This window comes from Alligator mississippiensis, chromosome 7 (genome assembly GCF_030867095.1).
Source record: "Alligator mississippiensis isolate rAllMis1 chromosome 7, rAllMis1, whole genome shotgun sequence".
NCBI lineage: Eukaryota > Metazoa > Chordata > Crocodylia > Alligatoridae > Alligator > Alligator mississippiensis.
The window spans coordinates 45621530-45644969 of record NC_081830.1 but is presented as its reverse complement, the minus strand read 5'-3'; the positions used below and the strand labels follow the sequence as shown (position 1 = coordinate 45644969).

The 23440-nt window shown below is 41.4% G+C and overlaps 1 protein-coding gene across 1 annotated transcript in view; it reads left to right on the top strand.

Annotated features, from left to right (window-relative positions):
- The first annotated feature begins 664 nt into the window (after positions 1–664).
- The window catches only part of RBP1 (retinol binding protein 1), a 34256-nt gene continuing 11480 nt past the window's right edge, over positions 665–23440 (top strand). The window contains exons 1-2 of the mRNA XM_006257984.4: positions 665–1222; positions 1846–2024. Of these exons, the coding sequence (XP_006258046.1) occupies positions 1150–1222; positions 1846–2024 (252 nt within the window). The 5' untranslated portion in view covers positions 665–1149. The remainder of the gene's footprint in view (positions 1223–1845; positions 2025–23440) is intronic.

The following is a 23440-nucleotide window of genomic DNA, read 5'->3' as shown; positions in this document are numbered from 1 at the left end:
GCTAGCATAAATCAAAAGAACTACATTATTCAGTACAAAAGTCAGTGGGTCTCCGTGACATTCTACTTTGGCCTGTTAGAACATTGTTCACATTCCCTTAAGTGAAAGCATGCACTGGGTGCATCTACACGACCCCCATGGTGCAGTTATTATTGTGCCATCATTTAGTACTTGCTTAAGAAAGTACTAAATGACAGTACAGTAACAGCCATTACTGCACCATCCCAGTGATGCACGGGTATTTTTAAGACACGTTGTCACTGTAGCGATGCATTACAGCAAGGCACCTTACTGCCATGGTGACAGCATTGGCACTGGAGTTTGTGCCTGCCAACACTACATCGCTGTAGCAATGAGCTGCATTGCTGTAGCACATTGCTGCAGTGACATAGCATCATGGGTAGATGCACCCATTGATTAATAAAAATATGCAACACTGATTAAGACTTTGGACAATAACTACAATTAGCCATCACTCCATAATAACAATTTCTGCTACTAATTACCCACTTTTTCTGAGCCTTCACCTAAGCAGTTAATACTGCAGCCTCTCTTCCAACCCTCTTTTCTGAGAGTTAAGCAGAGCATGCAGAGCAAATTAGATTGTTTAACATCACATGCACAATTATTTTCCTTGGTAGAACTTTTGTGAATCCTCTTCTGATGGGAAGGAACTAAGGACAACACTGAAATGTTCTCAGACCAAAACACCTGGATTTGTCTGCAAAAACCACCCAAATTGTCTACTACAGCTAGCCACTCATTTTAACACCCATCCATGTGCCAAGGCCATCTGACTTGTTTGTTTGTAAGAAGTATGAGGGGGATGTAATATTACAGACAAAATGAATACCCAGATAATCAGTAGTCTTGCAGAAATAGTAGGGAAGGGAAAAAGAGTGTTTTCTATTTAAATCGAGCCATCCTGCTGTCATTAAAAATCTAAATAGTTCAGCTTTGTGGAAGGATTTAATGGTAGCACTTCAGTCATAATCAGCTTAGAAGGACTCGCATAACTGTGTGGTCTGAAGAATAGAAAAAAGAAGCCAGAGTTCAAACTCTCCACAGAAACAGGCACTGAGAGCTGTGTGGTACAGAATCACCACACTGTCCTGAAGAGTTGGTTTTTGGCTATTGTATGCACCAGAAATGCCTGTGGATTTCAGTGGTTACTGGAAAATGGTCAGCAATGAAAATTTTGAGGCATATATGAAAGCATTAGGTAAGATTCCCTTCATATTTCTTTCATCAGTATTAGTAAAATGCCACTTTAGGACTGAGGTGAATCTTTTTCTTCTGTACAATTACAGCAGCATCTTTTTTAGTGCTTTGTTTAAAAAACAAAATACTTCCTTCACTAGGATTTGCTAATGAAAAATGTTTTGAAGGAACCCATTTGCTTTTCACCATGCTAAAGCTGACCTGTCCAGAAATTACGCTGCAGAATATGAAGGTTCAAAAAGCAGCTTTTCTGACTTCTAAAGTCTTTGCAGAAGAGAAAGCATTGTGTGAACTTGAAAAGGGTGCTTGGCGAGTAGACATGTAAAATGCTTATATTACTATAGCAATTTTAGCAAGCCATCAAAATTAATTGGTAGTTGGACTTCATCTCATATTTATTTTCAGCGGCTGCTTAGTTTAGTAGCAAGTTTTGGCCAACAGTATTAAATTACAGTTCTTCCCTCCCCCACACCACGGGATTCACTGAAGCAAATTCACTTATTATAAATTTTAGAGTTGTCAGTTAAACATTTACGTAGGTTGCAATTCATTTCAAGGTCTACAAAGTCTTGTATTGTAGTAGATTCAAGATTTACAACTGAGCTATTTTTTTTCCTTTTTCAGATGTAAACATTGCTGTAAGAAAAATAGCAAACTTGCTAAAACCTGACAAAGACATCATTCAGAAAGGGGATCATATGATCATTAAAACGCTAAGTACTTTTAGAAACTACATCATGGAATTTGATATAGGAAAGGAGTTTGAGGAGGATTTGACTGGATTGGATGATCGCAAATGCATGGTAAGAATGAGAACTGTTACTAGTATGTGACAGAGAAAAAAAAGATAAGGAATAATTAATACTGATACTAAGTCTTGCAAGGGGTGCACTTGCAAGACATCTTGGAATGTTTTTTTGTATTGCACAGCTTTACTGAGACAGTACCACAAGGGGGTTTTAACCTGCCTGTATAAAAAAGGTACGTGTTAAACTTGAACACGAAGCTATTTCTTTTATTAAAGGAGACGCGATTCACATTTTCTGTAGTATAAAGTAGCTGTACAGAGATATTTTCTGTTCAAAAAGTCATTTACAGACAAATTCTACCAGCGTTACACCGAGTAGTACTTTGCTACATCAACAGTCCATTGATTTCAGGGTCGGACAGGTCTGACTCGTTAAGAGCAAGAATAGCAGGAAGGTGGCCTCCTGCGCTTAGAAACTGCTGCTGCTCCTGTCCTCTGTCTCTCTCTACCCTTCCTGCTTCCATGGAGATTTTGAATGGAGCACTAGAGAGAGCACACTTAGTTCCATCTATTTCAAAAAACAAAACCACAATGAATGTCGCCGTCAGTAAATGGCAACATGAGCTCTCTTTTATGAGCTTTATCCTCTTGCCAAAGAGACTAATATTTTGGAACTTGTGACCAATAATGCCAATTAGCAGGAGAGACTCAAGAATATCAAGCTGCTTAGCTGAGTCAGAGCCCTGGATGTTTCCTTTCCCATTAGTCTGAGGGCATGACATTTCTGCAGTCTCCCAGAGTGAAGGAGTTGCTGACAAGCAAGAGAAAATTATTTCAGAAGCCACTGCAGCAGAAAAAAAAAAATCGAGTAGAAATGAAATAACAGGATCCCATTCTTAGAAAAACTAGCCATCTCTATGACTGATCAATACACTTTTCTAACACCAGGATATACAAGTCTACTTTTGATCCTGTTATAGTACAAAAGGGCAGGATTTTGAGGCCCAGTAAAAGGGACTCTGCTAAAGCAGAGAAAAAAAATATGTAAAAAGTTAAGAAAGGCCAAGGAAAAGGGCTATTTGTTTGGAAAAAGTGGTACAGTATAAAGCTGTAGTTCTGGTTACTGGAAGCTTGAAGGTCGAGGTCCAGCAAAAGACTTATGCAGAATTTGGGGGCTTAAGTCCAGGACTGTGATGCCCAAAATTCTAGCACTTAGTGACTATGGATGTGTACGTTTTCAGAGAGTTCCCTTTACATCTACAAGTCTGCTTGCATGTGTGCCCAGAACTGCAACTGCCTTGGCATCCACCACTGCCAAAAGCTTGATTATGATCCAAAAATTAAGTATTCCCCTAAGGCAGTGGTTCCCAACCTTTTTTTTTCCTGTGGACCAGCACAAGAGCAGGACAGGGCACATGGAGCCAGCTGCCTCCCTCCCAGGGCTGCCCGGCCCCCCAGCTTTAACCCTGCACATGACTGCCAGCGGTGGAAGCCACTTGACTCGGCAGATAGACAGGGGTCTCGTGCCATGGCCCAGCAGCCAAACTTCTGGGCCGTGGCCCAGTGGTTGGGAACCTGTGCCCTAAGGGACCCAATCTGGGCCTAATACACCTGAAGCAGTAAGCTCCCACAACACAATGGGGTCCTGACCATATTCATTCAAAAAACACAGCTGAACGACATGGACAGGTTGTTGCCCTGCTTTCATACAGTATCTCAGTGCTCACTGGTTGAACTTCCTTCTCAGCCTCGAGTAAGGTCACAGATGTGGGGATGGGGAAAGGGAAAATATTTTCCGTATCCTCCTATTGAACATGTGCCAGAAAGAATTCAAGTTTCATTGGGCTAGAGAGAGGCAACAAGAGAGGAGAACTGTATGACTCAAGGATTGAGGCACTCTTCTGGGAAAGCGAGATGGCCACTTAGGCATTTTATCCAGTAACTGTTTAATGTAAAAATAAATAACCTTGGAAGCAGGATTTGGAACCTCAAACTCCCCTTTCCCTGATGATTACCCCAATTCCTGAGTTCTTGTTTAAAAGGAGCAGAGGCTCCACTCCTTCTCCATCTAATACAAGATGGACTTAGGCACCCTGTTTTAGGAAAGGGTTGCACGCTGCAAATTCCTGTCTGACAGCATTTCCCTGCAGCCAAAGAGCTAGATGCCTAGGCCCCCAGACTCAACATTTTAAGCATTTCAGACTCAACTTTTTCCTCAAGATTCCTACTGGCTATCTTATACAGTTTCCTGTTCAGCATAATGGTTCTTATGAATCTCATTCTGTGCACTTACCTCTGTGTGTGCTATGTGAGGAGCTTAGATACTTCCCAGCCTTACCTCAGTCCATGGAAAAATCATGGAGTAGATCCTCAAGGAATCCATTTCCAAGCACTTGGAGGAGAATAAGGTGATTAGGAACAATCAGCATGGATTCACCAAGAACACGTCATGCCTGACCAACCTGATTGCCTTCTGTGATGAGATGACTGACTCTTTGGATATAGGGAGACCAAAGGATCTGGTATACATTGATTTTAGCAAGGCTTTTGATATGGTCTCCCACAACATTCTCACAGGCAAGCTAACGAAGTATGGGCTGGATGAATGGACTGCAAGGTGGATAGAAAACTGGCTACAGCATCAGGCTCAGAGAGTAGTAATCAATGACTATGTCTAGTTGGTTAGCCAGTATCAAGTGGAGTGCCCCAGGCATCTGTCCTGGATTCAGTTTTGTCCAATATAGAATCATATATATCTTCATCAATGACCTGGGAGATGGCACAGAGTGCACCCTCAGCAAGTCTGTAGATGACACCAAGCTGGGGGGAGTAGTAGATATGCTGGAGGGTAGGACTAGGATTTAGAGTGACAAATTGGACAAATTTAGACAAATTGGGGGATTGTGCCAAAAGGAATCTTATGAGGTTCAACAAGGACAAGTGCAAAGTCTTGCACTTAGGGCGGAACAATCCCATGCACTGGTATAGGCTGGGGGCTGACTGGGTGGGCAGCAGCTCTGCAGAAAAGGACCTGGGGGTTACACTGGACAATACGCTGAATATGAGCTAACAGTGTGCCCTTGTTGCCTAGAAGGCTAACAGCATACTGGGCTGCATTGGTATGAGTGTTGCCAGCAGGTCAAGGGAATGATTATTCCCCTCTATTCAGCATGGGTGAGGCCACATCTGGAGTGTTCAGTTTTGGGCCCCCCACTACAGAAAGGATGTGGACAAATTGGAGAGTCCAGTGGAGGGCAATGAAAATGGTGATGGGGCTGTGGCACATGTCTTCTGAGGAGAGGCTGAGAGAACAGGGATTATTTAGTCTAGAGAAGAGAAGACAGAGGGGAATTTAATAGCAGCCTTCAACTACCTGAAGGGGGTTTCAAAAAAGGATGGAGCTAGACTGTTCTCAGTGATGGGAGATGGCAGAACAAGGAGCAATGGTCTCAAATTGCAGCAAGAAAAGTTTAGGCTAGATATTAGGAAAAAAATTCTCATTAGGAGGAGTAGTAAAACACTGGAACAGGTTGTGCAATCTCCATCCTTGGAGGTTTTTAAAACCTAGCTAGACAAAACTTTGGCTGGGATGATCTAGTTGGGGATAGTCCTGCTATGAGCTCAGGGTTGGACTAACTGACCTTCTGAGGTCACTCCCAACTCTAATTTTCAATGATTTTCTCAGGATCATGAAGTCCAGTACGTGGGCTAGGGCTTAAGTCCCTTTGTGGTTCTGGACCCGAGTCTCAATAGCGATATGTTTAGTCAGGGCACGCATAGTCAAAGCTTAAACTCACAACATCCGATCTAGTATTCAAGCTTGCTGTAAAACCTGCATTTGTTTTTATTCAGTTGTTCCAAAGTTGTAGTCAGAAATTGCAAGGAATATAGCCACTCTTTCATTGTGGCCATTAGCTCAGCACCATAAGCAGATAGTGAGCAGCAGATATGCATTCTTAACGTAAGCCCTTAAAGTTTGGTATCATCAATGGGGGTGGCAGCATAGTGTAGTGTATAGTATAGTGCTTTATATGAAATTATAAATGGAGATTGGAGATCAGAGCCTGACTCTTCCCAAGAAAGACACCTGGCAGTCTGGAGCCATCTCCAGGATCCCTCTGCACAGTGATGCCTTTAGTTGCTAAGTAACTAATAAAGGGAATTAAAATAGCATCCGTATCTGACACATGTGAAATGAAGGATGCACGAGACACTGGAACTATTTCTGCCTGGTATTCCTAGAGGCAAATTACTAAAAAGATGCAGAGGAAGATGAAGCTACAGTCCAAATGCTTCCTCTTTCACACTAGCTTGAGTTGGGAAAGTGAGCATGAAGAAACTGGTTTCTCATCCAAATGCTTCCTATAGTAGTAAAGAAAACCCAAAGCCAGAGAAGGCTAGAGGGATCAAGAAAGAAAAATTCTTCTCAAAGCAATGCATGTTATGTATATATACTGATTTCCTCCTGCTGTTCACAAGACCTGAGAGTTTAATGATACCTTTTATAACTAAGTAGGCAGATACAGGGATTGTGAGCAGTTTGTATGTTTGTTGCTTTGTTTCCCAAATTTCTGCACTGTTGGTAACTCTTGCTATTTTCTTGTAAGTCATACCACAAATGTGTTTTTTTCCCCTCACAGAGTATGTGAGAATCTCTTTTAAAAAGCTGAGTTGCTGTTTCTTATGGCAACACTGAAAATCCTAAAATACCTAGAATCTCAAATTTAATATTTTCTTAAAAGCCTTGCAGTTTTTAAGCTGAACCCATCATTTTTGAGCACTTCTGAACCCAACATTTTTGAGCATTTGGTAAGTCTGCTCGAAGTCCTCTTCTGCAATGAGGCAACAAAGAAATTTATGCTAATAAGTTACTGATTCAGCATTTGATTTTCAGAGTTGCTGAGCTCCTGTTGATCTGACTTTAACCTGAGGAGATTATTCAGGTGCCTAAAATAAGACTGTGCTTAAGTCAGGCCTTGCTGAGTCTGGGCCATTGAAAAATTATATTCACATTTAGAATCTTTTGAACTAGGTCAACAGTCAGGACACATAACTTAATGCAAACAAGACAATACATCTCAATATCAAATGCTCGTCAATGTAAGCAAAGCAGTCAGAAGACCTTTATTTTAGAAGTCTTTGAAGCCATTAGTCCATGGCATGTGGTTTATGAAGAGGAGCAAGATGAATTCAGAGAGAACTCAGAACAAGTTATAGTGGAACAGCATAGTAAGATAGGGAAAAAAGTTTGACTTTGAAAGGGTCTATAGGATTATTCCAAGTTTTAATAGCATCTGTGATGAGCAAAGGCTAAAAAGATCAGGTTGAGTCTTATTAGAGAAGCAGTTCTTTGTTGGAGCATAAAGATGGCCAAAATGAATGGGATGGTAAAACAAATAAGGCTGGATATTGCTGGGCAACATTTGTTATGGTTCCCTCCCCCACTTAGTTTCTACTAAGCATCAAGACTTGGTTACTGCAAAAGGCAAAAATCGATAGTGTTGCAGAAACAGAAACCGTTGAAAGATACTGTCACCAATTTCATCTTGCCTTTGGGTTTTTTTGATTTTTTGCACCAACCCCCATTTTGCTATGCCAAGACAGTTTTGTGGGTCTGCTTCCTGAAGATTTTCATTGTGACTGCAGTATCACAACTTAGGAGCTGTCGTAGCTTGGCTTTCTCTACAACACAAAATGATAGAAAAATTCTTACTTGCCCAAGCATATAAATAATAAATGTCATGGCTGCCATTACTCTCCACTCCCCACAAGACAGTTATCAGAACAGGTCTCGTTCGATTGTATCCAATATCATTTTAAAACTTTTTTTGGTTTGAAACATAGCTACATCTTAAAAAAATACATATATCAAACTTACAAAAAAAGTTTCCGTACCGGAGGTGCTTGTTACTGGAGTATTTCAAGCCAAGGTGATCACAGTTCATTTAAGATTTTCTGCTGCTGTTCAGGACCACAGAGAAATGCAAAGACCCTTCTGGTTAGGCTTCAAAGGCGTATTTGTACATTTTGTAAAACCAAAAGAGAAAGAGAGCTGCCTACAGGGACACATGGGAATGCAGGAGAGGACGAAGACTAATTAGAGCTCCAGGTATCTTCAAAAGCTAAAATCGGTCTTCCATATGTTTCAAGTCTTACAGAAACTGACTGCGGAGCAAGCTCTAGGTCACAGTGTGGTTCAGCACGTCTTAATCCTTGCAAAATGCTAGCAAAGCACCTACTTTTGCAGCCTAGCTGTTGCTTTTTTCCATCATTTTTCCTTTCCAGATTACCTGGATCTGAATTAACTTTTTCTCTTAAGCATAGAAACTGCACTTCTACTTATTATCCAGATTGATGAGAAAGGATGGATTTGTGAAAGGTGAACTTTAAAACAGTTTGTAACTGTTCAAGTAATTATAATAGATTAAGAAAGAAGATTGATTGATGTAAGATTGATTACTTCTTTGGGATGGGGAGTGGGGGTTGCTGCATTCACTATGTACCTTACAAGATAAAATGTCAGATTCTAGAAAAAGAATAAATGCATTGTATAAATAAATACAATAACATTATATGAGTTATGTTTTTGAGAAACAATATGAACATACATAAATTCAAGACTGTATGACAGGGTCTGATGATTTTAAAAATAAGGGGAGCCTTTTTTTTCTAAATGAGTCTTTTCAGGGGGTTATTGATCATTTGATCAGCTCTATAATACTTATGCATAATGGGGCAGAGCCTGTGACTGTTCTAAGCTTGTGAATGATGCAATTCCAATACAATTCCCTTGATTTTTAATAAATTGAACCAATAATTTCCTTTTATAATTGAGAACATAAGGTATAGAGCTCTGGCTTGCTCCATTCACAACTTCAGATACATGTTGTTGGCTAGATACCATTCCCCTATACCACATTGTATATTAAACAGATCAAATTAAATAATCCAATTAAATGCTGACAGTGCACAAATAACTACTTGTTTGAAACCCTGTCCCCCCCCCCCCCCCCACACTCAAGCAAGGATTCCCCCCTCCTCTCTACCACAGCAGGACCATAGTCAGCATGTGGTATGCTAGCTAATGCTGAGAGGTGTCTGTGCAAGACAGACAGGACAGTGTCCACTTACGGCTTTTTGGAGCTAATCAACAGGTCAGCTAGTAATGTTCCTTCATTCCTTCCTTGGAAAAGGCTGTTTAAGAAGAGCTTGAACTGATAAGAGAGGCTTTTGTTTTCTTGATGGGGTGTTAAATGCTGTGTTATCAACTCCATGTTGGCTCCCTCACTGGTCAGGAGCAGCAAGCGTTGGGAGAGACCCCCCTCTAATCAGAGCATTCTGTCGGGGCCTGGCCACCCCCCCCACATCAGCTCAGCACTGGAAGGGAAGGCAGGGCTGTTCTAGCACTCCTCAGTTTCCAGCCTGAGCCACTGCAGGCATGTGCCTGCATTTCTTCAGTCCAGAGGGAATATTTTTATGGTTACAAACCAGTTCAGCCTAGCCAGGTTAGACTAACCTGCAACTATTGAATCAATTCAGACTCAGGCTTTTTGAATGTCTGTCCCTAGCCATTAAGCATTCATGGTCTGACTGAGCAGTAGGAATAATGCAAAATTAGGTGCTGGGCTCCTAGAGCTTAAGAATTCCATTATATGCAGTGTTGGAGGGTTTGAAATATGTTTTCAGACCCTACTGAATCAAAACAAAGACCTTTCAAGATACAAGAACAGAGGCTCCAGAACAGTCAATGTCCCATTCTTATGGCACCCAGATGAAATGTAGGAAATCCAGTTCCTTGCATCTCCAAGTTTGACTGCAGAACTACACTGCAATATATCCCAGACTCAAGGAACCTTCCTGACAGAAGATTTGTTGACATGTTTTCTTGAAACCAAGAATTGGTTTGTTAGAACATTTCCAGCTTGCTCTAGTTTATGCCATGCTGATTTCTTACTGAAGTAATCTTCACAAACACAAAAGAGATGTTTCCTTTATCCCACCTTTTGTCTGCCCTAATTAATTGTATGCAGAATAGGACAGGCCCTACCCAAAGAACATATATCCAGTACTCAGCACAACAGATCTGTGATCTTAGCTCTGACTTCTGGGTGCTTCAGCAGTAAAAATAATGGATGGTACAAAGTTATACAAACTTTTCATGCTGAAAACTAAAGCTAATCTAAACATCAATTTAACGTGCAGGGGAAAATGGGAAAGTACTAAAACTGGGTAGACATAGTTTTGTCTGTGTTTTGTTCTGAGTTTCCATGAGTCCTAAAACTCTAGGAGTGGCAAGATGTACGTCATAAGGAAACTCAAACCAAACTGTATTTTTTATGACTGCACAAGACTCGGGTCTCACTAAAATTGTAAGTGTTATATAGACAGAGATATACAAGGCAAGGGAAGATAACACAGAGCCTAAATTGTTATAAACTTATAACAATAACAAATGTTATAAAGTAAGTAAGTTTAAACAATAAAGGGTCAGATTCTATTCCACCTTTCAGGCACATAAGTAGGCTCCTACAGATGATCTAATTCCACCCTGCTTGAGTCCTTGAGAGTTAATTAAAAAAGTGGGTTGGTCTTCCTCACTGTTTTTTGTGACTCAGTCTTCATGACAAGCTGATGGTGCTACAGAAGTAGATGCACGAATGGATTTACAGCACCTTGATTGGGGTGGAATAGAATTGCACCAGGGTGCCTAAATCCATCTATATGCCCAATAGATAGAACAGAACCTGACCTATGCATTTTAGAATTGATCCTACTCCTTCCTTCATGTAAGATGAAACTGCAGTTTGGCACATTATTGCAACACAGCCTAAGTACCAGCCTTTCTGCCTTTTCAAAAGGTGCTTACTACTTGAATAAGAAAAACCAGTTATGCAAGGAATGAAGAGTGAAAGGAAATAGCATTCCAGAGAATGGCTAATTTCAGGTAGCAGCACAAGCAGTTCCAGACTACCCATAATATTTTTTTTGATTATGCAACGTGTCCCCGGTCTACCCCGTGCACTTCAGTTCCTGCATCCTCCTTTGGACACTTGTCTCCAATCACTGTTTTCTCTCCTTGTCACTTTGCTTTCTCTTTCAAATCCATGCTTAATCTCAATACTTAAGGCCTGACCCTATGTGACAGCTACTTTACTCGCAGATGTAAAGCCTGGCAATCTAGTCACAAGATGCATTGCTGGCAATGGAGATGCTGACAATTGTGAAAGCACAATATTGTGTGAGGTGCCTCACCTTCTGAACCTTTCATAACTTGACTGCAGTGAGCTTATTAATCAAGTACCAAGAGGCCACATCCTGGCCAGTTTGTCTTTCGGTAAAGATGGGGGCAGGGCCCTAATTGCACAATCATGTTCCAGGGTCCTACGAGCAGCAGACCTCTGTTGCCAGATGTCAGGCAGACAGACTTCTGAGAAATGCATTGTGGTACACACTGCCATCCTTTTTTTGAAGAGTCAACTATGGGGTTTCCATGATGCAGATGCCATGAAAACTAAGGCCAGACAGTAGCAGGATCTGTAGAGGTGTAAACTTTCCCCATTCTATCTCTAGGACTACCATAATATGGCCGGGGAGAAAAAGTTCTACCAGCAATATACTCTGAGAGTGGGGTCCTGGCCCCCTTTCCTCCATTCCAGGTACCATTTATTGCTAAATTCCTTTCAGGGGGAAGAATGAGAAATACAACTCAGTGTGGCTTCTTGTATGACCCCTCCCTCACAGGCTGCATTTTTAAGCCACGTTCTAATTTAATGGCTCACTCTCTTATCCACATACGTATCATCTACAGTAGCCTGCACCTTCCAGGTGCACTAAGTTCCATGAACAGAATAAGTAATACATTCATAGCAATAGAAAACAATGCTCTCAGCATGCAATAATGTTTTGATAGCATGCATACAGTTTCTCTTCAGACAGGAACAGCTGCAGCATCTCTTCTGTATGCCCTTTCTGACAGGCTTGGGTTGTCTCCAAAATGAAGGGAGAAACCAAAACATTTTAGTTCTTCTATGTATACTGAAAAATCTTCCTATATTTTGAGAAAGTCATATGTTAAAGACATTGATTTCTTTGCATCAAACTTAATTTTATCTTGGCCTTCAAAACAAGGCCATCACGGAGCTCAAGTTTCTCTTGTGCTTGGGATACAGCATAGTTCCATATTCACCTGTAGATCCATTGTGTTTTTAAGAGCCTTGCTAAAATCCTGGTTTGCATATTTTTCCAGCTGCTTATGGACATTGTATTTACCTAGAACCTTGTCAAGAGTCAGGATTGTAAAGAAAATTCACCGGCTTCTCAGGCAACTAGAAAAGAGAGAAAAGTAGATTTTCCTACTGAAAGTTTAGTGAGCTTCATATCCTCTTCCTCTTCTCCTCTCCTCTCCTCTTTTAGCATTGCATAGGCAGAGCCTGTTTGCACTTCAGGACCTAACAGACATCTTGGCAGTTTCATTAAGTAATGTAATGTAGTAGAGTCAACTTCATGGTGTACCTTTGAAATAAATCATATTTGTAACAGCAGTAGGACACATTTTGGACTCAGAGGATCCAAGAGGTCCTGCAGCAACTGAAGTGCAGACTTTTATACACGTACAGAGTAACAGAGTAAACTCCATTACAAAGCCTTTGCACTTAATTCACTAATTCATCTCTAAGATGCTTTAGTATTCATAGCACCAGAGCTGATGAGAATCAAATATTTTGTTGGTTCATTCAGTTGCTATGGTGACATTTAAGCATTTGATATTGAAAGAGCTTTTGGATATTTTGAAGATATCTTTGATGTCCTGATTTTAGACTTTCCATGTCTCCAATATTATTGGACCTGATTTCACTTTAAACTAAACCTAAGCCTGTCCACTAAACAGGCATATACTTATCTGAGGGATGCAGACAGGCTTTTGGGTATAAAGTACCCTTCCTCAGCAAGATCTGGATTCCTGAGGAAGACCTGAGGAAGAGAACTTTGTACCTAAAAGCCTGTCTATAGCCTCCCCAACTTTATAATTGGTCCATTAAAAGAGATCCCCCACAAAAATCTAGCCTTGGGTACAGAGCACTCTTTGCTTGAATTGATTTCATTAAGACAGATACTGAACATCCACAAGAACAGGCCCTGATTTAAATCTACCTTCAGGAAGAATCTGTGACTGGAAAGAAATATTTTCTATGTTGGGCATTTGCTTACTGTATCACAAATCATGAACTTCAGGCATTTTACAAAGCATAAATCCAACCTGAACCTGTATATAGGTTCAGACATCAATAACACACCTCTGAACATGTCTGTAATCAAACAATCCATCCTAAACAAGATAAACTCATTTAAGCGGAGCCTACCTTCCTTTGTCCCGAGTATGACCATAGGCTGTATCCAAGTAGAGGGCCTGAGGCAACGTGGTGAGACTACTCGTGGTGGGATAGCTCCTATAAAATACCATAATTTTACCTCTAGAGTAAGGGAAGTATAGGGTACCCCAAAACCCTAGCCTCCACTACCTTCTGGGTAACTTCTTGGTTGGAGAAAGGCTAAGAGACATCACCCTGATAGAAACATGCCCTCGCTGAGGCTTTAAGCAGTCAGCAAGAGTTCTTATCTGTTGTTCTCTGGCAAAAATTACAACCATCGAGGCACTGACCGGACTTGGTCTGGCCTTTCAGTTCTGCCTCAATGGTTTGAAAGGGGGGGGGGGGGGGGGAGATTGTAGGTTTTGTGCAGCCTCCACTCCTCCATACCTAGGCATATGTGCCAAAGGTAAGAGATCTAGTGGAGTCCAAAACATGTGTACACCATGGGTGCAGACAAGTGACAATTTTTGCCCAATCTGGCCACAGGAAGTAGTTTATAGCTGTGACCAAACACAAGTACACAGCTGCAGCCAGCTTAAAAATGGCTTATCAGGTGAAAACCTGAATCCTCATTGCATGAGGTATGGGATAAAGACATTTGAAAATGTATCCTCTTCTGTAACTTGTCTGTAGAGCTCCCAGCCTATTGCTGTTTTCAGAATGGGAAGGGGGAAAGAGAGCAGAGGAAGTTCAGTCGGGTTATTTTCAGCCCTGTCCCCCCCCCCCCCCCCCGAGGATGGGGCAGGTGTATTGGTGGGGGGGCTCCAATTCACCTACCCCACCCTTCAGCACTGGCTGGGGAACCCCAAGAACAAGCTCCTTCTGCCTTTCCACCTTCCCACCCTGAAAACAGCAAGCACTGGCTGAAAGCCATGGCTGCTGCTATGGGAACCTGGCTGCAGGGTCCTAGCCAAAGCTAGGTTCCCCTTCCCCCTGGAAAACAGCAGTGAACTTCTGTTTGGTCTGGGGTAACGTTGTAATGCTTTGCAGAGATCATTCTGAGTTACAGCTGGGAGCTGGCTGCACTTTTGTCTGGACCCCATGATCCAAAGGATTGACAGTTGCCTACTGCCTTCCTTAGTCCATCACAAGCTTTTCGTGGGTTCATTTTATTGCACTATCAAAGCTTAGTTAAAACAATAATCAGCATCACACTCACGGCAAAGAATTCCATGGGCGCTTTGGCTGGTGGGAATTTCACCTGAAAAATGATGTAATCATGATCCTTATAACACTAAAGTTCCATGCTGAATTCTTATGAAAACTTGCATTGTCTTAAGCAGTTTCTGTATTTGTTACAGGCTGTTTACTAAAGATCTGCATGGATATTTTGCTACATGCAGTCATGAATTCTGTCATTTCTTGGGGCTTATTTGTCAATATGGTTTTGGACCACAGGCTAAAATTGTATTTTTCTAGGTCATTTAAATGTTATGAGTAATTAGCCAGCTTCCAGATACCAGCTTTGCATTTGCAGTGATTACTGCATAAAATTGCTGTTCATTCTAGTGAACATAGAATCATTGCATGGAAAAGCACCATTCTATGAAATGTGGGTCTGCAGTCTTCAGTCGTTTGTTGTGCCATGATATAAAGACAGTTATCTAAAAGTTAGCGAGGAGAAAAATAGATGGGCTGCTGCTGTGGGTCTCTAAGGCAGCGATTCTTAACAAGGGTGCCGTAGCACCCTGGGGTTCCTTGAGACCCTCTCAGGGATGCTGTGGGGTACCATACAATGCTAGCACTGTTAGGTGTGCAAACATGATTCACAAGATAAACCAAGACATTTCAAATAAGAATTCATAGTGTTAAAAACATTCTGCCCTGCTGTGGTCTTTCTGAGTTCTTTGCAACAGAAGATTTGCTCTATTATTTTTTCCATAGTCAAAAAACAGTGAAAACTAAAAGCTGGCATTATCCAAGGAGTGCCTTGAGTCTAAAAAGGTTGAGAACCACTGCCCTAATAGAAGGGAAATCAATAAATTGTTGATGAAAGGTAGTAGCTACAATTCCTATTTTTAGATATAATGTAAAATTCTACTTAAAAGTTCATTATTGTTCTTGACCAAGAAAAAGAAAGTTCGATTAAATAATTATTGTTCTTGTCTTTCATTAATCAGTAAAATATGCAAACAGCTTTTGACTGTATACTACAACATATCTGCAAGCAGAGGAGAGATAGTATAATGGGAAACATTCCACACAGCTAGCATCAAAGGTTTTTGCTTTTAGGGCCCACAGAAGAATATATAGTTTTCTGATAAAACAGTTCCTCTCATGAATATGAGTAAATCATGGAAGCCAATATTTCTAACTTGGGTCAATACAGCTTATCAGTGAAAGTTAGAAGTAACCTCTGCTGTAATGCCTACAACACTATTCTAGTGTTGTTACTACCAGGGGAAATGCAAAAAAGATAGTCAAAAGATTTGTTTTGTATTTACTAAATGTTCTATTTAATAAATGTGCATCATCTCACATTGGAAAACAGTGTTACTACTGTTCTAAATTTAATTTGGACCCACTTTTAGAAAGATGGTGTTCCTCTGCATATCTATTTAAGCCTTAGAGCTCACAGCACCAGAGCTGATAAGAATCAAATGTTTTGCTGGTGATTTAAACACCAAAGCAAAATTAAGATATTTGAACCCAAGAAAGCCAGTGACACCACACTGCTCATCTCCATCATACAAGACAAAACAAGGTTGAAAAAATATAAATGCATTGGCTGTCTAAACATTTAGACTTCATTGTTTCTTTCTGATAATGTCAGGGATACAGACCAATTGCCAGTGGATAGAGTACAATAATTACATTTTTTGAAGGACCCCACTTCAAAGTGCTCAGCTATTACATCAATATTTAAAAAGTAAATTAACAGTATTTGAAACCACTTTTTTGTAACTTGCATATAGAAAATTAGAGGTTTTATTACACCAAAAAAGGAAATTTTAATATTATAGATGAATAATTCATTATGGGAAGCTTTACAGAGTAGTTCCCATACTAAATAGGAGCCAAAGGCATGAACAGGTGTTAGAAGTTCTAGGCTGTGAATGAAGGAGGGGCGACATGAACCAACATAGACAGTCTTGTTAGGATTTATGGCATAAACTAAAGTAGATCCTGATTCAGTTTCTCTTATGTCCTCCTGTCCTTGCAACTCTCTGGGCGATCAAGGGGAGGGGAAAGTCTTCCTGGGTTCCAGTCACTGTTCCCAGGGCTGTTTATGCATTTTACAACAGCCCATCATTGGAGTTGGGACTTGCTTCTCCTAGTTAAGTGCTCCAACCACTAGATTTCAGTCAGGCTCCTTCCTTTGTCTCCCCTGGCTTCGCTTAGGTGGAAGTTAGAGACTTAAAGATCCTTTGCAGTTCAAAATGCAAGCATAAAAATAATTAAATAACTAATGGTTTAGTGGATCCTGGACCATGGTTATTCTGGGTCACTTTTAGGGACCTGGGGGTTAGAGCTAACTACAACTACAGAAGAGTCAACAGCAAAATATTGTTGGAGGAAAAAAAGAAAAGGTAATAGCACAGCTGGATTCATAAACAGAAATATTGTATGCAAGTCAGAGGAAGTAAATCTTCCACTTTGCTCAGCACTGGTGAGGCCTTATCTGGAGTATGATGTCCAGGGTTGGGCACTGTACTTCAAGGAAGTTGTGGATAAACTCAAGTTTAAAAACAAACAAACAAAAAGAACAACAAAAATGAAAAGAGGGCTAGACAACATGACATACAAGGAAAGGTTGGAATTTAGGGGATTATTTGACTTGGAGAAGAGAAAGATTAAGGGGCATTTGATAACAACCATTTTTGTATTCAAAGACTTTTAAAAGAGGATGGCAATCAATTATTCTCTGTGACCACACGCAACAGAACTGAAACTGAAACTCGGGAAGTTTGGATTGGATATTAGGAAGAACTTGCTAACTATGAGAGCAATCAAAATCACTGGAACAAATTGCCTGGAGACTGTGGAATCACTGTCACTGGAAGGCTTTAAATGCAGATTACACAAACTCTTGGCTAAAGTGATTTAGACATGGATGCTCCTGCCTTGAGCAGAATCTGGATTAGATGATCCCTTGACATTCCTTCCAGCCCTATCATTCTACAATTTAGGTGCCTAATTCCACCTAAATCCTGTTTAGGCGATTAGTTTACCAGTCCAGATGTGACCAGCAGTGACTAGCCCAAAGTCACACTGCAAGCAAGTGACAGTATCAGAAATAAGAAAGCAGTCCTGGCTTAGAAATCTGCTCTAAGTACTACACAATACCTCTTAAAATGACCTAAGGCTTAGTTATCTCAGTGTACCAAGCTCTTTTGTCCTTTCTGTTCCTTTTCAGGAGCTGCCAAAAGAAGGAAAAACTGCAAGACTAAAATTAAAAAGTCAGTCTTGTACAATTTTCAAGACAGGTGTTATCCTCAGGTGTACACATGTTGCCTGCTAGGCAATTCTGTGGGCCTGCCGTGTGCATCTCTCTCTTGCCTGCTCTTCTTTTGCAGGCAATTATCTTTCCCTTCTGTTGTCAATGGTCTTTGCCTTGGTTAATGTTTACAATAAATTAAATGAGTATATTTTAAGCAAATGAAAAGTGGTAGGGAAGATATAGAAGGCTCATTCTCTATTTAAAGTAGAAGCGGCTCTAGCAGTTACGAACCTGAAAAGCTAAATTACATTCTTAGAATAACAGTGCAGCTCCCAGCCAGGAGTCACTGAACAAATATTCCAGTTATACAAAGAATAATTAAGTTTCTAGTGTAGAAAGAAGAGTGTTTATCTCACAAAGTAGACTCCAGCAGGGCCCTTTCTACTGCTTCCTCCCAAACATGTGAATCATAATAGGACTGAATACTTTTTCCCCCAGCTAGCTTAAGATTAAACTATACTAAAATGTCTATAATGTACTCAGCATTATGTTTTAAGTGCAGCACTTCTGCTTTAGTAGAATCTTTTATACTATTTGTTCTTCTTCAAAGCATATTTTTTTAAGATGTCACAATCACATGGAAAATGCCAAGTTTACAAGAACAGAGACTGAAGTCTGCCCCATAAGTAGTAGAGGATTCTCAAGGAAGCAGGGAGTCTTGTTTCAGTCCTGAAAAGATATTACATGATGAGTCCCAGATGATAGAGTATTAAAAATCTCAGCAGTTACAAACTTCCTGGTTTCATATCTAGCCTATTTCCTCTTGCAGTATTTTCTGCTATGTATATGTGGCATCCACCAGATGGCATTATGCAGTAAACATCTGAAATGGCAGTTCCTCAAGTAACATGCTGATGCAGATGGACTAAAGAGGAAGGGGCACGAATTCAGTCTCTATGCCCACTCAGAGCATTGCTGGTGTGACTATTAAAGACACAGCACCCAATACCGTAGCAAATTTTATTAAGTGTTTAAGATTTCTCATAAGTCTTCAGTCCATAAAAGTCTAACTGACTTCAGGAAAAGTGTTTTTGCCATATAAATTAGGGCATTAATCAGAGTTTCCTCTACATCATAACAAGGAAGAACTTTTCTCAATAATCTAGCCATTATGGTGCCTAACTCCTACAAGAACATGTACTACTGGAAAAATTCTGATCTAACCTGGAAAGAGATGATTGCTGTTCACATACACGATGAAAAAGGCAGTACATATGAACAGCCCAGAGCAGTACTTTCTGAGATGTCACTGTTATGTCCATTTTCAATATATTCTATTTTCAAATTCACACTACATACTACTTACTACATGTTAACTGTTGGTAAATAATAGCTTTTTAGTGACAGCCGCTAAACCATAACTGGAAAAATATAGCATTAACAGTATTCATACACCAGTCACCAACTAAACTGCATGCATCAAGGGAAACAAAACTCAGGTTCCTGTATCCCAAAACTATTGCCCTATTCCATTTAGGTTAAAAGGGAACTGTTCACTAGTTCTCACTAGTATTTTCTCAGTCCATTTTCTGTTATATCAGAAACAAGAGTCTGGTCTTTAAAAAAAAAAAATAACAAAAATATTTCCTAAAAAGATTGCAAGGTTTTTGGTTGTAGCCATGTTGGTCTAAGGACATAGGGAGGTGAGCTTCTTTGGATAGACGTGATGTCTTATTAGACAAACTGAGTAGTTAGAAAAAAGTTCTTTGCAAGCTTTTGGGCACAAGCACCCTTCTTCAGGCATAGCAAGTCTCTGCTGTTCTGAGATCTCCAAGGAATGAAAGAAGCTAAAGTGTACCTTGACCAACTAACACCACCAATGCAGCCCAGTCTGCCGTTAGCTTTCTTAGTAACAAGAGCACACTATTGGCTCATATTCAGCTTGTTGTCCACTATAACCTCCAGGTCCTTTCCTGCAGAGCCCAACCAATTAGCCCCCAGCCAGGACAGAATAATCCCATGCATTAGTACAACGTGCAGGACTTTGCATTTGTCCTTGTTGAACATCATGAGATTTCTTTTAGCCCAATCTTCCAATTTGTCTAGCTCACTCCGAGTCCTAGCCCTACACTCCCGTGTATCTACCACTCCCCACCAGCTTGGTGTCATCTGCTAACTTGCTGAGAGCACACTTTATGCCATCTTCCAGGTAGATGATGAAGACACTGAACAAAACTGGCCCTAGAACTGACCCCTGGGACACTCCACTTAAAATTGGCTGACAAGACATCAAGCCATTGATTAGTATTCTCTGATCCCGATGCTCCAGCCAGTTTTCAGTCCACCTTCCAGCCCATTCATCCAGCCCGTACTTCCTTAGCTTGCCTGCAAGAATGCTGTGGGAGACTGTATCAAAAGCCTTGCTAAAAATGAAGGTACACCACATCCACCGAGCCAGTCACCTTGTCTTAGAAGGCAATCAGGTTGGTCAGGCATGATCTGCCCCTGGTGAATCTATGCTGACTATTCCTAATCACCTTCTCCTCCTCCAAGTGCTTACAAATGGATTCCTTGAAGATCTGCTCTATGATGTTTTCAGGGACTGAGGTGAGGCTGACTGGTTTGTAGTTTCCTGGATCCTCCTTCCTTTTCTTAGACGTGAGCACTATGTTTCCCTTTTCTAATCATCCAGAACCACTCCTGGTCACCATGAATTTTCAAAGATGATGGCCAATGGCCCTGCAATCACATCAGCCAACTGCCTCAGCACCCTTGGGTGCAGCCCATCCACACCCATAGACTTGTACATGCTCAGGTTTTCTAATTAGTCCCTAACTTGTTCTTTCACCACTGTGGGCTGCTCACCTCCTCCACAAACTTTGCTGCCTGGTACAGTAGCCTAGAAGCTGACATTGCCTGTGAAGACTGAGGCAAAATGAGGCATTGAGCACTTCAGCCTTTTCTGCATCCTGTTACAACGTTGCCTCCCCCATTCAGTAAGGGACCCACACTTTCCCTGATCCTCCTCTTGCTACTGACATACTTGTAGAAACCCTTCTTGTCCCCCTTCACATCCCTTGCTAGCTGCAACTCCAGTTGCACTTCGGCCTTCCTGACTTCATCCCTGCATGCCCAGGCAGTGGTTTTATATTCATCCCTAGTTATTTGCCCAAGTTTCCACTTCTTATAAGGCTTCCTTTTTGTGATTTAGTTTACTGAAGAGTTCCCTGCTAAGCCAAGCTGGTCTTCCTGCACATCAGGATGATTTGTTCCTGCAGTCTCAGTAAGGCTTCTTTAAAAGTACAGCTGGCTCTCCTGGACTCCTCTTCCACTCACACTGGCTTCCCAGGGGATCCTGCCCATGAGTTCCCTGAGAGAGTCAAAGTCTACTTTTCTAAAGTCCAGGGTCCTTACTCTGCTGTTCTCCATCCTTCCTTTCCTCAGCATCCTGAACTCAATCATCTTGTGGTCACTCCTGCCTAAGTTGCCATCCACTACTTCATTTCCCACCAATTCTTCTGCTTGTGAGCAGTAGGTCAAGAAGAGCATGGTGCTCCAGTTGGCTGCTTTCTCCAAAAAATGGCGCACTGCTGTATTGCCCTCCCAGCAGATGTCAGGGTGACTAAAGTCCCCCATGAGAACCAGGGCCTGCGATTGGGAAACTTCCACTAAATGTTTGAAGAAAGCCGCATCTACCACGTCCTCTTGGTCTGGTGGCCTATAGCAGACCCACACCACAACATCATCCTTGTTGCTCTCTCCTCTGACCCTAACCTAGAGACTCAACAGGCTTGTGCCTATAATATATAACATTTCTGGAGATTCTTACACCTGCACCTCCAGAAAATGTTACACAGTAAAAGCTGTGTTAATCAGCCTTTAAGTAACTGGAACACTCTATTAACCAGAATTCCCAGTCGGCTGGCCGGACGCAGAGAGGGAGAGGGGAAAAGCTCACACGTGGTGGGGGGGGGGGGGGGGGGGAAATCACTGCCCCCACCACCCTGTGCTACCACTGCTCCACGTGCCTCCCGCTCTGCATCCAACTGAAAACCCCCTGCCATCAGGTAACTGGAATTTTTATAACCGGCACCTGGCTTACCCCATCATGCCAGATAACAAAGCTTTTACTGTATATCTCATCCAGTTCACCAAATGCCCTGATGGAAAATATGTAGAAGAAACCAAACAACAACTGTGTACTGGAATCAATGCACACCAAAAATCTATCAAAGACAAAAATACCCAATTACCTGTGGGTGCACACTTCTCACAAGACAGTCACTCCCTCTCCAATCTCTCAGTTCTAATCCTCACATTTACAAAATTTACAAAACACCTTTCGTAGATGAACCTATGAACTTTACTTCATAAATCTATTGGATACAAAAAATCTTGGACTCAATATAGAAATTGTATTTACGACACATTATAACCCACCTGACATCTTATTCACTAGGTACCTGGCTGACCTTACCATTTATACTTTTCTTTTTCCCCCCACTTCCTCCCATCCCCTCCTTTTCTACCCTTTGTCTTCCTAATTTCAAGCTATTTACCTTTTCACAGACTGCCTCTTTTCTACCTTGGCAACCTCAAATACAGCGAGTTTCCCTTATTTACCTTGGCATTATTTCCCCCTCGTTTCCCTGCTTCCCTTCCCCACCCTTTGTTTTCCTAATTTCCACCTAATTTATGCTTAAGTGCACACATATATACATGCTTCCAAAAGCAAAAGATGGCAGCTGAGAATTCTGGGTAAAAAAAACTGCTGCACATTTTAGAATTTAGGCAACAATACATAAAAAATGCTTATTGTCAATTTGAGTATTGGATAATCAGATTCTGATTTCACACTAACTTGATATCTATGGGCCCCTCTATATTTTACAGGTATTGTACAATTAAATGTCTAATTATACAATTACGTTGGGCATTTATACACATACATTTTTGTGCCTGGACGCACCAGAGATATGGTGTGTTGGAGCAGTCTCGATTCATTGAGTCTAATTTACAACTGCAAGCAATGCAGCGCCATGTGCAAGTGGCAAAATGTGCATCAGCATGGAGAAAATGGCAGCAGTGTGCTTTTGAACTACAACACCTTCTATGCGTTTTAGTTCAAAAGCGGATCATACCATTTTCTGCGCGCTGACATGCATTTTGCCACTTACACAACTGCAAATGATGCAGTGCTGGGTGCTTTTCAAAGCATGTGTAAAAATGCCCCTTGAGGCCAGCTACACATGTAAAGTATTCATCACACGATTAAAGGATTCAACCAGCTATGAAGTGAGACCGTACACAGTAGAAAATGTGTACTGACTTTATAGCAGGTTGCTAGTGATCTCATTTGCATGTGTAGCAGGGTCTCCCCTCTGTCCCCCGTGTCTGGAAGCCCCATCAGTTGTGGGCTCCCAGACACTTGGGTACACTTTGCCCAGCCGGAGCCGAGAGACCCATAACCGCTGGGTCTCAGCCCCAGCAGCTGCAGTCTCTGGGTCCCAGCACCCTACAAGCTGCCAGGACCCAGAGTCCCACAGCTGGAAACACTGGGTCCATATAGCAGGCCTTCAGCAATAAGGCACGATGGGATCTAGTGTGTGATCCCACAATCGTGTTTCCTGTCATGCATGTGTAGAGGCGGCCTACAAAACTCCACTGATTTGTAGAGTAGATTTAAAGACTATTACTGGCATGCTCTGCTGTAAAAACAAA